This window comes from Periplaneta americana, chromosome 14 (assembly GCF_040183065.1).
Source record: "Periplaneta americana isolate PAMFEO1 chromosome 14, P.americana_PAMFEO1_priV1, whole genome shotgun sequence".
Lineage (NCBI taxonomy): Eukaryota > Metazoa > Arthropoda > Insecta > Blattodea > Blattidae > Periplaneta > Periplaneta americana.
This window is the reverse complement of record NC_091130.1, coordinates 96,375,938-96,390,687: the sequence shown is the minus strand read 5'-3', so window position 1 is coordinate 96,390,687 and position 14,750 is coordinate 96,375,938. Positions and strand designations below refer to the sequence as shown.

Sequence of the window (14,750 nt, the reverse complement as noted above, 5' to 3'; positions counted from 1 at the left end):
AGTGGAGATTTAAGTACCTACCTAAAGGAATTTAGTTACACTTATTTGCTGGCAGGAGTAGAGGAACAAGTGCCTCAAATGCCTGTAACTATGCAATTAAGATATTACTAGAAGAGAAATTTAGTTCTGAGTCTTTAATGTGCTGGAAAACTCCTACATGGGACACATGTCTTAAAGTCTCTCCTGGAGGACTTGCACTCCGGATTTTTGCATCCTGAAAAAGCCATCGACCCCAGCCGGGCTTAAACCCGTAACCCTTGTGTCTAGAGGAAAGCGCTTTACCCCTAGGTCACTGCAGATGACTGTTGTTGGATTAGCTTTCCTTTTTTTGCCGAAATATCAACTTTCTCCTTATCCTGTAGATCACAGCACAGTATGCTGGAATTCATTGTAAAGCAACATTTTTGTTTAGATTCTTTAATATTCTGAAGTGGTATTAGATTTCTATTATTCTCTTGTCTTGGAATGACTGATTGTATGTTACAGCAACAATAGCAGAGATACAGTCGGTGAATAGAACATCTATGGAAAAGTAATTGTTATAGAGATGTAAGTATTGCCTGTAAATCAGGATCATTGTGTATGATTAGCTTTCCAAGAGAAATATGAAAGAAGAGTTTACAGATTATTTTCACTAACGACCCTTCTCTATAAACTGAAGCCAATTCTGTTCTGAGTACCATGTGTAGTTTCTTTTTATTAATTTTTTTACAGCAATTTTTTTCATTACCTCTTGACTTGAATTTTATCACTAATTTCTTCTGTTAGATTAAATAGAGAATAGTTTCAATGATCAGATTCCAGTGAATATGGGGGGATACAAGCTTTTCTGCCAACTGTGGTAGACTATATTTTTCTTTAAGTTGTAGAAAACTTTCTGTATATTATATATCCTTCCTGATTCTTTAGATTGCAGTTTTAGTTTAAGTAACTGTTCCAATAATTTTTTATGCAATGTTATTCTCCTTTGTTTTTAATATCACATTGTATTGGTCTATTGTTTGTAAGAGCTTGCATTGTTATCTTGGAATAGTTTTAACATACCCATGTGATTATTCTTAGATCTTGGTTTTTGACTTTTTATAAATTATTTATATAATTTTGTGGTGCTGTAATTAAAATTTCAGAGCATAATGTAGAATTGGTTTCACGTAAGATTTATTTGTATGTTGTATTTAGTGTTGATCTGTAGAAACATGAGTTTTGTAAGTTAATTTCTGACCAAGATAAATTCCTAAGTATTTTGGCTTGTTGGTTGGTTGGATAGGTGTTTTATATAATGGTATTTGGATTTGTGGTGGGTTGTGTCTTAGGGTAAATATCTGGTAGCAGGATTTCACTGGGTTTACAGTCGTTAAATTTTCTTTACAACACGGATAAAATCTTCTAACGCTTTATTCATTTCTTGTGATAATTTTACTAGTAACCCTTCCTTTTGCATGACACTCAACCACATTTTGGTAATTTGCATCACTTATAACCAGAGATGAATGCGGTACGATATGTATTAACATAGGAACGAGGAGGAATATCAGGATCTATAATTATTCCCTTAATATTGTTAATGTATATATATTTATACGATTTCGTTCCTTTTGTAATGATGTTTGCTCATTCATGTATTGATGTACTTTGTTTGACTTTTCTCTCTTTATCCTCTGAATGTACATTGTACTTTGAAATAATGATGTTGTGTTGTATATTACAAAATGTGAATAAAATTATTAACCTATATCCATATATGAGTTATAATTTCATTTACAGTACCCAAATATTTAAATAATACTATCTCTTTCTGTTGATGTATACTTGTGAAAGTTCTCTCCCAGCATTTTATGGGTATGTATGCCAATAATTTTTTAAAATATCATACATTTATATATATATATATATATATATATATATATATATATATAGTAAATGATTAGTTCTTTTCAAATTTTCTTCAAACCAAGAATGTAAAACTAGCGACCACATGGGGCTGATGTAAACCTGTTCTTTTAAAATAATTAATTATTGTTGTTTGAAGAAAGCAATATGTTGTGTGGTTCGTGAGTCTATGTCTTCATCATGTCTCTGGGCTCTGCTCCGCTTTAGTTTTTTTTAGTTTTTTTTTTTTATTTTTTTATTTTTTTTTATTAAAGCATTCGTAACTCAGTCAGTCATTCATACCCATTGGAAATGCAAAGTTCTACATTATATTCAATATGGTTTATTGTTATCTGAGAAAACTGTCCCATGTAGTTAATTTCCAGATCAAATGTATTTTTAAATCGTGTTCAGTTCTTAATTATGTGTTGTGTAAATGGTGACTATTTAGTGAGTTCTTCAGCTGATCAGAAGCGGTGAGTGATAATACCAGTAAAGTTATAGAATGCAACAAAAGCAAGTGTAAAAAAAAAATTCTTATTAAGAGCAAAGTTTTTAATGATGAGTCTATTATAAAATTTAGAGAGATCATAAGGTAAAAACATTTTCAGGAAATGCACAGATCTAATTATACCAGAATAATTATAAAACTTAGAAAAATCAGTACACTAAAAATGCTTAATAACGGGAAAATATTGAGAAAAACTTTCCGATATTAAATTTTCACCACTACAAAATGTATTGGCCTAATTAAATCAGAAAAATTATAGAATTTAGAAAAATCAGTACGCTAATAATATGTAATTAATAAGAGAAAAATATTGAGAACTTTCTGATACTACATTTTCATCACGACATAATTTATAGGCCTAAATTATATCAGAACAATTACAAAACAATTTAAAAAATGCTTAATAAAAGGAAAATATTGAGGAGAACCTTCCGATATTTTCACCACGATATAATGTATAGGCCTAATTATATCACAAGAATTACAGAACTCAGAGAAACAGTAGGCTAAAAAAAGCTTAGTAAAAGTAAAATTTTGAGGAGAACCTTCCGATATTAAATTTTCATCACGGCATAATGTATAGCCCTAATTATATCAGAACAATTACAAAACTCAGACAAAACAGTACGCTGAAAAATGCGTAAAGAGAGGAAAATATTGAGAAAAACCTTCAGATATTAAATTTTTATCAATACATCTAGCGTAATAACGGATTGTAGTTAGAAATTGCATCTCAATTGAAATTGGTAACTGTGATCATCATTTTCATATAGGTTAGGAAGCAGCAACACTATCAGCAACTTACCTGATGGTAAGTTTCTAAAATTAACATCGTGAGACGTTCTAAATACACAAATTTTGTAAGGTATATTTTCCTCCTTCGTCTCATTTCATGAATTCGACAAAGAAAAGCCACATTATAAACTTCATAGCGAGCCATGTTGCAGTGTTAGCCCACCTTTAAACTACCCTACTGGCGGAGGTTAAAATTTAGCCGGCCAAACCCTGCTTAGCACGCGTACTATCGCTAACACTGGTTTATGAATACAAAAAACGTTAGTTTGCTGATCATCCACCGGAAGTAGCAATTTAGCCTGCTCTAAGAATGTCTATGAATAGGGCCTGAAGAGTCTAGTATAGGCTTCCAAGTATGTTGTTGTTGTTGTTTTCTAATGCCAGGGGTTTGACAATAAAGTCATTTGACCTCTTGCACTCCAATATTTTTCAAAGATATTGTCATTGAAGCACAGATTTTGAGGTATTCCGAATCCATTTCTTGGGTTGAGTTGCATAATGGGCAGTTACAGGACTGATATATTCCAATTCTATGCAGATGTATGGCCAAACAGTCATGGCCTGTTGCCAATCTAAATGCAGCTACAGATGATTTACGTGATAAATCGAGAATTAACTGTGGATTATGATGCAGAGAGCTCCATTTCAAGTATATTTTCCTACAAATATAAGAACTTCAGGTAATTCACTTTATTCAAAGGAATATCCTCACAAATCAAAGCTTTGCAAAATTCTCTGAAGAAAGGTAAAACTAAAGGCTAGACTTGATAAGTAACATTTGCTAACACTTTTTCATCCTGAAATGCTGTAGACCTGTTTTGTGCTTCTCTCTTCAAACGTTGATCCACAGAAAATTTGTCTTCAGCCCCAATTCTCACTTCACATACCTTGCAGTAATTCACTCATAGTTTTCTGCCCAAGGGCAGATCTTTCATCGCAAATCCAACATTCTCCAATCTTCCCTATTTTCCACCTTCCTCTTATAGTCTTCGCATAGGCTACAATCCATATATCTTAATATTGTCTATCATCAGATATCTTCTTCTATCCCAAACTTTTCTTCCGTTCACCATTTCATCCAGTGCATATTCTTTCTTCACTCATGCCTTATTTATTTTGTCTGTCCATGTTACATGCTCCATTCTTTTCCATGATGTTATCCTTCAACCAAATGAAGCAGAATTGCTGGGTAACTTTTGGCATTCAACCTCGGACTCATTTAGCCAACATATCATTATAATCATTACCATAACCCGGTTAACAGTATAACATGCTGTATTTGTACAAGAGTGCAACCACATTCAGAAATTTCATTCACAGAACAGGAGTGGTAAGCACTCAAGCTGAGATGCAAGCCTTCAGGTCCCCCCACCATAATTCCTTAGAATTATTGTGACAGGAGCTATTGGAACATATTATTTCTTATGTTACGCACTTTACATTATTACTGCTCGTAAGCATTCAATATATGATGCTTGAATGTCCTTTGTGACATCAAATGTGATTATTATGTGGTATGTAAAGTAGTTATGATTTTTTCCTGTATTTTTTTCTCACTCCGGATTTTTAATCCAACAAATATAAAAAAAGTGCATCTATCACACGAGTAAATATGGTAATTTATCATAACTATCTAGTTCAAATCAAACAATTCGAAATGGGCGAAAAATGTTCTACTAGACAACATTTGGATTGTCAGTAAATTAATTTTGGAAAGAGATGACAAAGTCAGAAAGAATGTGAAATTCAAGCAAACGAGAATTCAGGTAATATGCTTGTAGTGGTTCACACATGAGATGTAAATTGATTTTTGGAAGATGCTATACTACATGACGTCGAAATGACTAGTGGTAATTATCATGGTCAAAGTAGTGGTGCTAATTTTAATAAGAAGGTTAATAAAGAACTTCACTCATGGTCACATTAGCAGTGCTAGTTTTAATAAGGAGATTAATGAAAAACTCTACCCAATCTCCCTCCTTTACCTGTGGTATACTGAGGATCACGTGACTAATTCCTAAAAGACAAGTTTGGCCGTCTCTTCAGTGCTGCCAACTAATACTAGACATCACCACAAGAGGATAAAATCACACAATGCCATATACTATAATAATAATAATAATAATAATAATAATAATAATAATAATAATGTCTTCCTTATTTACATCTCAGCTTTACGTTGGGGAGGTGTTTTCTAAAAGGTTCAATAATTTCTCGCCCATTATGTTAGTAGTTAGCAGATTATTGAATGATCTAATATTAAAATGTATTTTGTCTGACAACATGAAATTCACTTTCGGTGTTGATCCCGGACTCATTTCGCCGGCATTATCACCTTCATCTCATTCAGACGCTAAATAACCTAAGATGTTGATAAAGCGTCGTAAAATAACCTACTAAAATAAAAAATAAACATGAAATTCATTGCTTTGATTAAACAGTTTACGAATCACGAGACCTAACCTAAAAATGTATTTTATTTGATCACGTGAAATGATTAGTATGAATTCCGAAAACAAATGCCACTTTGAAATGTATGCTTTAGAATATTTACTCCATTATTGTAATAAAAGTCTAAACATGAAAGAGATTAATTAAAATGTGAACTGGTATTTCTATCGATTATTCAAGGGCATGTATCACACGAAATATGTTATATTTATTTACACTTTGTCTACCTGACTCTAATCTTGAAATTGTAACAACACAAAACAACACATACGATAACTATTACGTATTAATATTAATACTGATACTAATTAATTATTAGTATGTTCAAATTTCACTAGATTCTAGTAATCGACCCAGAAATCTAGAACAATTTGAATTTTCAGAATTTAAACTATTGACAACTTGCGTCACTTGCTGCCAACATAACAGTTATAAAATCACTACCAGATGTAGTGTTTCTCAGTACCGAAATTCGAAACGAAGTTGACAAAAGAAAATTCAACCTGCAAACTAGAAAATCACCATAATCCACTAGTTTATGTAGTAATGGGGGGAAAAATGGTTTCACCCTTGGGGTATTAAGTTGACCCGGACTATAGTGCTGGACAATCTGCACAGGTAGATAAGCCACCCACAAAATACTGTGCAAAGTCAGAAATGATATCGTGGTTACGAAGATGAGAGTTACTTGTGACAAGTCCATGGAAAAACAAATCCTCCATAAATCAATGGAAGTTATTAAACATAAAGAGAAATTCTACAAAATTGATTCACATCTAGAATCTGTCTCCGTATATCAACAGTCCAGAACAATACTATCGTAACTACCACTATTGGTGCTGTTAGTTAAGATAGTACTGTCCTGAACCATCGATATGTATAATTTAGAATACCAATGAGCTGATCTGATCTAAGGTAAAGCATGTGGTACGAGAAAGCAACATGTCTGGGGATTTATCACTTGAGAAACTAAGGAATGTCATTCTTAAAAGTACTGATACTGTAGCCAAGATTGACTAGAAATGATACCGTAGGTATGTACAGAAAATAGACAGTATTGTGCGAGATATAATCAACAGTATAACAATAAGTTTAGAGCACAGTAGCAATTCCTCCAGTGGATCTGAAGAGTTGAGTTCAGAAGCAGAAAATGACGTTCCAGATTCTGATTTAGCAAGACCACTGCTTTAAATGCACATTTTTCAAGTAGCATAGTACAGGTCGTCATATGAATGGCGTGTGATACTGTATTTCCACAATAAATTATTTAACAACATCCACTTAATATTCATATTAATACTTACGCTATACAGGTCAACGCAGAACGAAACATATCATGACTACATTTAACTTCCAGTAAATAAATACTCCTACAATCTAAATGCAACCCAAGTTGATGGATTCATTTGAACCAATTCCGACCTCTACATAGACCATATAGCCTAAGCGTAATGAAGTTTATATTGGAATCAATTGCAACACGAACAACATAATCATATTACATTGACACATGTTATAATTTTAATAAAACGACGAATGTTTGACATATAAGATATACAATGTTATAAATCATTAATTGCAATAACACAAATATTGGTACAATCAAGTGCATTTTATTAATAAAGATAATACACTTCTTAATTAAATGAATCTTGAATATAGATGAAACATTGATAGAAATTAAATCTGTTTTAATGTATATAAAGTTTGTAATTTTGTAAGTGTATTAATAGTTGTTTTAACTGTGTGCAAATTGAACTAGTTTTCAGCTATTTCTTTGGTTTTAACCATTATATAATTAAATTAATTAAATCATGCAATAATTAACGCAACTATTTTTTTTAAATTCTTATGCTGTGTTTTAACATATTTTGATTTTAGATTGTTTAATTATCTATTTAATGAATATGCCAATACCAGTCAAATTTTCCAATATGAGATATTTAAACTTATGCATGAAGATGCCAAATTGGCAAAAACATTAGCAATATATTATTAACATCAATGAATTAATTTTATGTTTAAATATTCGTTGTTTTAAAAATTTTGATGTCATTTTAACTGTAACTTATTCAATAAATATTCTAATATTATATTTTGACATATTTGAATATCACAACAATGTTCTCTATGATTACCATTCCAACAAGCTATTTTTGCGCCAGAGATAATAGGACAAGTGACAGCATATAACAAAGTGTTCCTTGTAATTTAACAGTTATTCACAGCTAAGGCTTCCTCTACTAGTGCTACGTGCATTTAGCATTTGGAATAGTTCATTATATGCTTAGATACATAGAAAGACTAATATGAATGATTTGAACTGAAATACTATTAATTTCATCTACATATTGACTAAGAGGTTAGTCAATGTCGTCTTTTTTTTTTTTTTCAAAAGAAAATAACTGAGAAGAAATATGTGCAAATATATCTACTGTCTTCGCGCTACGAGTTGGCACGGGGAGTAGATAGGCGGGACGGGGGAACTTTACGCTACGCTCTGACCTGAAAACTTCGTCCACTTACTTGGCTACAAGGGAACGGAGTCAGACATAAAAGATTCCGCATCTTTGGTGCTGTCGCTATGACTATCATTCTCACATTTTTCAAAATTTCTGGAGTATGATCTGTCCATGATAATCGTCTGTTTATGTTCCAGCCGTGTATATTAATTCGAATCTCTCAACAAAGCCATTAGTCCCACCGCCTGATGAACAACAATGAGTGTTCTGGACACATTTACGGTAGTCAAAACTCCCGTAACATTTTTATCCTGCCAGCACTTGGGAAACGTTAAATTGGTAGGCCTATCTATCCGCATTTCGTCCAGATACAAAATCGGTTTTTCCACTTTCCTAAGCTTTCTTATTTGCTGTAGATATCTTCACGTATTCTAATTTACAGTGTTTTCCTCAATTTTTTTTGCTGCACACTTCTTCCACCTGAAATCCTTTTTCTTCAGTATTCGTCTTAATGTTGTCTTTCATTTCAAATCAATTTTCTCTTGTAAAAGGGTAGACGTTTGTTGCAGCTTGGTACTATTTTTTTACTTGTTATTTAACGACACTATAATAACTACTAGCTTCTTCAGTGTCGATTGAATTGATGATGGCGAGATGGTATTTGGCGAAATGAAACCAAGGATTCGCCATAGATTACCTGACATTCGCCTTCCGCTTGGGAAAACCTCGGAAAAAACCCAACCAGGTAGTCGGCGCAAACGGGAATCGAACTCACTCGCGAGCACAACTGCAGATCAGCAGGCAAACGTGCTACCTCCTGAGCTACGCCAGTGGCCCTCTTTCTTTTTCAAATAAAAATTCTCAATTATATCTTTTTTGTCAATCTCCCGTTGAAGTCATCTACATTTGCATTTCGGTAGTCTGGACGTTTACATTTTTTTTCTCCCTCAGGTGTCGACAACGCACTTTCTTCTGTGTAGTCTTTCATTTCATTCCTTATACGCTGTATTGTTCTTGTGGATAGATTAGAGTACTTTTCTACCTTTGCTGTAGGTTTCGTAAGAGGAATGCAAAGGCACTGTTGTTCTTTTTCTTCATCACAGAATTAATTTGCACTTCTAATAATATTCCTTTCTTCGCTATAGATTGTCAATCCTTGTTTCCTCTTTGTCGACATATTTACAACAAACAAAAAACTGTTATAAACCTAAATAACAGTATACAATAACATAAATTCTATTAACTGTATTATTATCAACACTATTAACACGAAAAGCAAAGGATAACTAAAGCAATACAAGATTTGTGGTATACTGAAAACAATTGTCTTGTTGAAACTAATAAAACACTACAGTAAAAACCCCACTATTATTTTCACAAAGTCGCAAAGACTCATAGACACGTGCAGTAGATGTTTGTGAAACAGGAATATTGCAGTGAACAGCGCGGTGCGCATGAGCGACTGTTTCTCCTCCGCCCCGTCTAAGTACTTCAGCCGCCTTCTCCTGGCGTGACAACAGTATATAATTTTCTCCTTCTCCCCCACCCCTCCCCGACTTTAAAAGAATTAAATAAGTACATTGTTATGAAGCAAATACTGACTGATTGTCCTTTGTATATTCTTTATTTTGTCAAACGTACCTGATTAAAAAATCAGGCATTAAGAAAAATACTATTACACCATCCCATAATGGGAAAGAGAAGGTTTGGAAGACCAAGAAACTGCTGTTAGAGAAACCTCATGGAACATGAAGTCCAGTTCACTCTGTTGGTAGAGAAAAGAACATAGACTAAAGAAGTTCAGATGTAAGTCCTGGTGGAGACAGAATTTTTCAACCCTCCATCACTCCCAGAATAATTCTGGTGCCCATTCAGCTTCCTACACAATTAAATACCCAGGTGTCCCTCTTGTAAAGGGACCTGAAACATGGTACTATGTCATCTCCTAGTGCTGAATTTAAGACTGGAGAAAGAAACAAAAAAATACAAAGGAATAAAGGGAAACCATACAAAAGATTATGGTTCACTCCAAATTTTTGGGCTAAAAAAAGAAATCGAGAATATATAAAAGTATTTGTAATAAAATAATGTTACATACTGTGTAGTAAGTCACCTTGTGAGGACGGTCCAGGTGTTGGTTCTGGTTCTTCTTTCACTTGCTTTGAATGTGACGCTGCTGCTGAATCCTATAACAAACAAGTTACACATGCATTTTAGCTTCTATTTTTGCAACATAGCTTTGCAACTTCAAAATTAATATACAAAAAAATCAAGGAAATACTGGGACTGACGCAAAGAGATGGATTCTCACCTATTTAGTTCAACAATGTACGGTTGGGTTAATTATTAAAGGAACGAAGAAATTGGGTGGATAAAACAGAACTACTTTGTCTAGACTTTCGTTTAATGTAAATTATTACAAACTATATGCTAAAATTGCGTATGGAATTTCTGTAGTGGCAAAATGGAGTGAGGTGACATTCAGAATACCTTGTCACAAGGCTACTACTCCTATCCACACTCCATAAAAATACTGAAAGTACGCTAAAACGTGTTTAATAATACTTCCGAGCCAAATATTATTGTTACTTTAATTATTCCTACATTTAGCTCACAAATTTTATTACCTAGGCATTACTTCACAGTTTCTCTTGTTGGTGAGCATTATTATTATTATTATTATTATTATTATTACTACTAATTACTTATGGCTTTTAAGGAATCCGGAGGTTCATTGCCGCTCTCACATATGCCCACCATCGGTCCCTGTCCTCAGCAAGATTAATCCAGTCTCTCTACAATCATATCTCACCTCCCTCAAATCCATTTTAATATTATCCTCCCATTTACATCTCTCCCTCCCCAAAGATCATTTTCCCTCCAGCCTCCCAACTAACACTCTATATGCATTTCTGGATTCGGCCATATGTCCTACTAGCCCTTACTTCTGGATTTAATGTTCCTAATTATGTCAGGTGAAGAATACAATGCGTGCAGTCCTGCAATGTGTAACTCAATGTGCAACTTTCTCCATTCTCTTGTAACTTCATCCCTCTCAGCCCCAAATATTTTCCTAAGCACCTTATTCTCAAACACCCTTAACCCCTGTTCCTCTCTCAAAGGGAAAGTCCAAGTTTCACAACCATTCAGAACAACCAGTAATAATATTGTTTTATAAATTCTAACTTTCAGATTTTTTAAGAGTAGATTGGATGAATAATAACAGGCATTTCCTATATTTATTCTGTGTTTAATTTCCTCCCGAGTGTTATTTATATTTGTTACTGTTCCTCCAAGGTATTTGAATTTTTCCACCTCTTCAAAGGATAAATTTCCAAGTTTTATATTTCCATTTCGTACAATATACTTCGTCTTTTCGGGATTTACTTCCAAACCTCTCTCTTTACTTGCGTTAAGTAAAATTTCCGTGTTTTCCCAAATAGTTTGTGGGTTTTCTCCTAACATATTCACATCATCCGCATAGACAAGCAGCTGATATAACCCAATTAATTTTAAACTTCCTCTATTATCCTGGACTTTCCTAATGGCATATTCCAGAGCTTTAGCACGGAGTGAATTGGAAAAGCATCTGAAAGAAACTGACCTATATGGACTCTGCTGTACGTTTCACTGAGACACAATTTAATTAATCAAACTAGTTTCTTGGAAATACCAAATTCAATAAGAATATTATATAAAACTTCTCTCTTAACCGAGTCATATGCCTTTTTGAAATCTATGAATAACTGATGTACTGTACCCTTATATTGCCATTTTTTCTCCAGTATCTGTCAAATACAAAAAATCTTATCAACAGTCAATCTATTATGCCTAAAATCACATTGATGATACCCAATAATTTAGTTATATACAATAGAAGTAATTTAATACAGTTATATGAACACTTTTTAATGATTGAATAAAATTAAAAACGGTTAAAAACCAGACATGTCTCGGAGGTATGCTCCTCCATCTTCAGTGGTAGTACCACGACGCTGGTACAGATGTTCGATCACGTAACATAGCTTAAGGAAGACGTTATGCGGTCGAACATCTGTACCAGCGTCGTGGTACTACCACTGAAGATGGAGGAGCATACCTCCGAAACATGTCTGGTTTTTAACTGTTTTTAATTTTATTCAATCATTAAAAAGTGTTCATATAACTTTATTAAATTACTTCTATTGTATATAACTATCTCATTCATGAACACTGTTGTATCTGACCTAACCTATGTAATTTAACCCAATAATTTATTCCATCTACATTTGGAGTTAATCTTCTCAAAAGAATATTGGACAAAATTTTGTATGACGTCGACAAAAGTGATATTCCTCGAAAGTTACTACAGTTAGTTTTGTCTTTCTTCTTAAAGATAGGTACAATTACATTATCTAGTACAAGATTATTGAGTACAGAATTTAATACATTTACAAAAAAAAAAAATCTCTCCCTCTCCCTCCCCCTCCCCCTCTCCTCTCTCTCTCTCCCTCCCTCCCTCTCTCAATATTCAGAATAGATTTATGTATGAAAGACATGGGATAATTAATGTATAATAAGGCTTTGGCAAGTGGATTTTCAAAAAAAAAAAGCTTCAAAAGTTTTGGGTGATTATCAATTGACAAAAAATAAGATTTCAGTGCCTCAAATAGTGATAGGAGTCTTCCCACAGCAGAAAAAATACTTAACCATCTAGTCTTTGAATGTTGTAGCAGATCTTGACAAGTAATACAAAATCACAAACTCTTTACTATATAAATAGAATAATGATTAAAAATCTTAAGTATAAGAGCCTATACATAAATATTTTATATATCAGTCCCTGCATGGGCTTAAGTGCACAATACCAGACTGGACATATAGTAATTGCTTAGAAAATGCCAGCTGTTCACATATGCCACCTTTGAACTATTCTTACATCTCGTAGGCATTACTGTTAACTCTGATACTCTTATCAGTGTTTTTTGTACATTATGTTGGTTTTTGACGGTTCAGGAATAATATAAAATTGGTTATGCCGAAGGTACCTAATATCTGGGGGGCAGCACCACTATAAGTCCCCCCCCCCCCATATAGTAAATGCAATGAATATCGCCTTTACATAAACATTTGTAGATAACATCATTTTAGTACTCACCTTGCATCTAATTCGCTGTCTTCACTCGAACTTTTGAATTGTCAATGTGATGTTTTGAAGTAATAAAACATTATTAACATTAACCTATATGGATATTGTTTGTAAAATTGAAATTTAAATCATTTCCAAATTAGTCTACATGAATCGATAAATTTATATCGACAGTTGAAATTGATTGAATATATTATCAAAGGACAAAGATGTATCTTCTACAGAATTTAAAGATCGAATTTTTCAATGATGGTGTCTAATGGTTACGATGAGAGACTACTAAGCATAAGGTTTCTAGATCAATTCCTTGTGATTCCAATATGGTAAGTATAATTAATATACTGTATGTATGTGTTGATATAAATGTAGAATAAAGCTAGTACATAGCAGTAGGAAGTGAGAATATGTGAAAGAAATACGTGAAATTTTCGAGTCCCTGGAATTCTCTGACAATGATCAAATCTCAAATTTGTATCATACTTCAGTCCCAGGACACAATCAACAGTACTCATCATCTCCATAAAATTGTATCACTTTCTCTATAGTACCGTCAATAATTTCTACTCCTTTTCATTTACCCATTTCCGGTAATATACACTAACTTCTCAATTTGTCAATTTCACCATATGATCAAGAACATTAAAAATCCGAAGTAATTTTTCAAGGTCTGTGGGAACCCTGCATAATTTGAGTAAAGTGTACAAGTAGACATATGAACAATAAAAAGCATGTTAATTAACATGGAAACAAAGTGCCATGGAAACCTAATGGATGGTAAAAAGAATAGCTATGTACAATGTATCCCAAAAGTTATGGTGGGGATTTTATAGGATTAGGTATATTTTTTGAATGAATAGAGGTAGAAATGTAATATTGGTGCCAGATGAAAACAAAAAAAACTCAAAGTTTTTCGTCTAAGTATGAGGTACTAAAGGAAATAAAATATTGTAACAATCAAACAAATGCAATAATTTTCACTGTTGCAATTAATCATACAAGATGAATGTCCAAAGAAAAGTGCAATGTGTTTTGTGGCTGGCAAAATTTGAATCTGTGACTCAGGTACAACATGAATTTCATTGTATATTTAACGAAGAACCACCACACAAGAATAACATTCGTTCCTGGGATAGATGGTTAAAAGAGACTGGAAGCTCATCAGAGTAAAAAAGAGTACTGGAAGACAATCAACAAATGATGAAACGGTGGAAGCCATGTGAAGAGCATTTGTTCAGAATCCAAAGAAGTCAGTTCATAAATGTGCCTAACAATTAGGACTTCCGAAAACAACAGTTTATAGAGCTTTAAAGAAACATCTTCATCCGACTCCTCACAAACTGAAATTGTTACATGCATTTCATTTAGGGGATTATCACAGAAGGCACGATCATTTTATAAACACTTCTAATACAGTGCTGAATCTAATGAATGAATGGTTCCATGCAAATAAACTAGCACTTAATGTTGATAAAACCAGTGCAGTCAAATTTAGTACACACAACAGTGCTCAGGTTTCCTACAGTATTCGATTAAA

At 33.3% G+C, this 14,750-nt stretch overlaps 1 protein-coding gene across 10 annotated transcripts in view; it reads right to left on the bottom strand.

Annotated features, from left to right (window-relative positions):
* Positions 1-14,750, bottom strand: part of ttk (zinc finger and BTB domain-containing protein ttk) — a 216,960-nt gene that overhangs the window by 178,231 nt on the left and 23,979 nt on the right. For 6 of the 10 annotated variants that reach the window (XM_069845820.1, XM_069845819.1, XM_069845822.1 and 3 more), the window contains exon 3: positions 10,187-10,274. In XM_069845820.1, coding sequence (XP_069701921.1) covers positions 10,187-10,274 — 88 coding nt within the window. The remainder of the gene's footprint in view (positions 1-10,186; positions 10,275-14,750) is intronic. The other 4 variants (XM_069845823.1, XM_069845824.1, XM_069845829.1 and 1 more) reach the window with 1 other exon arrangement.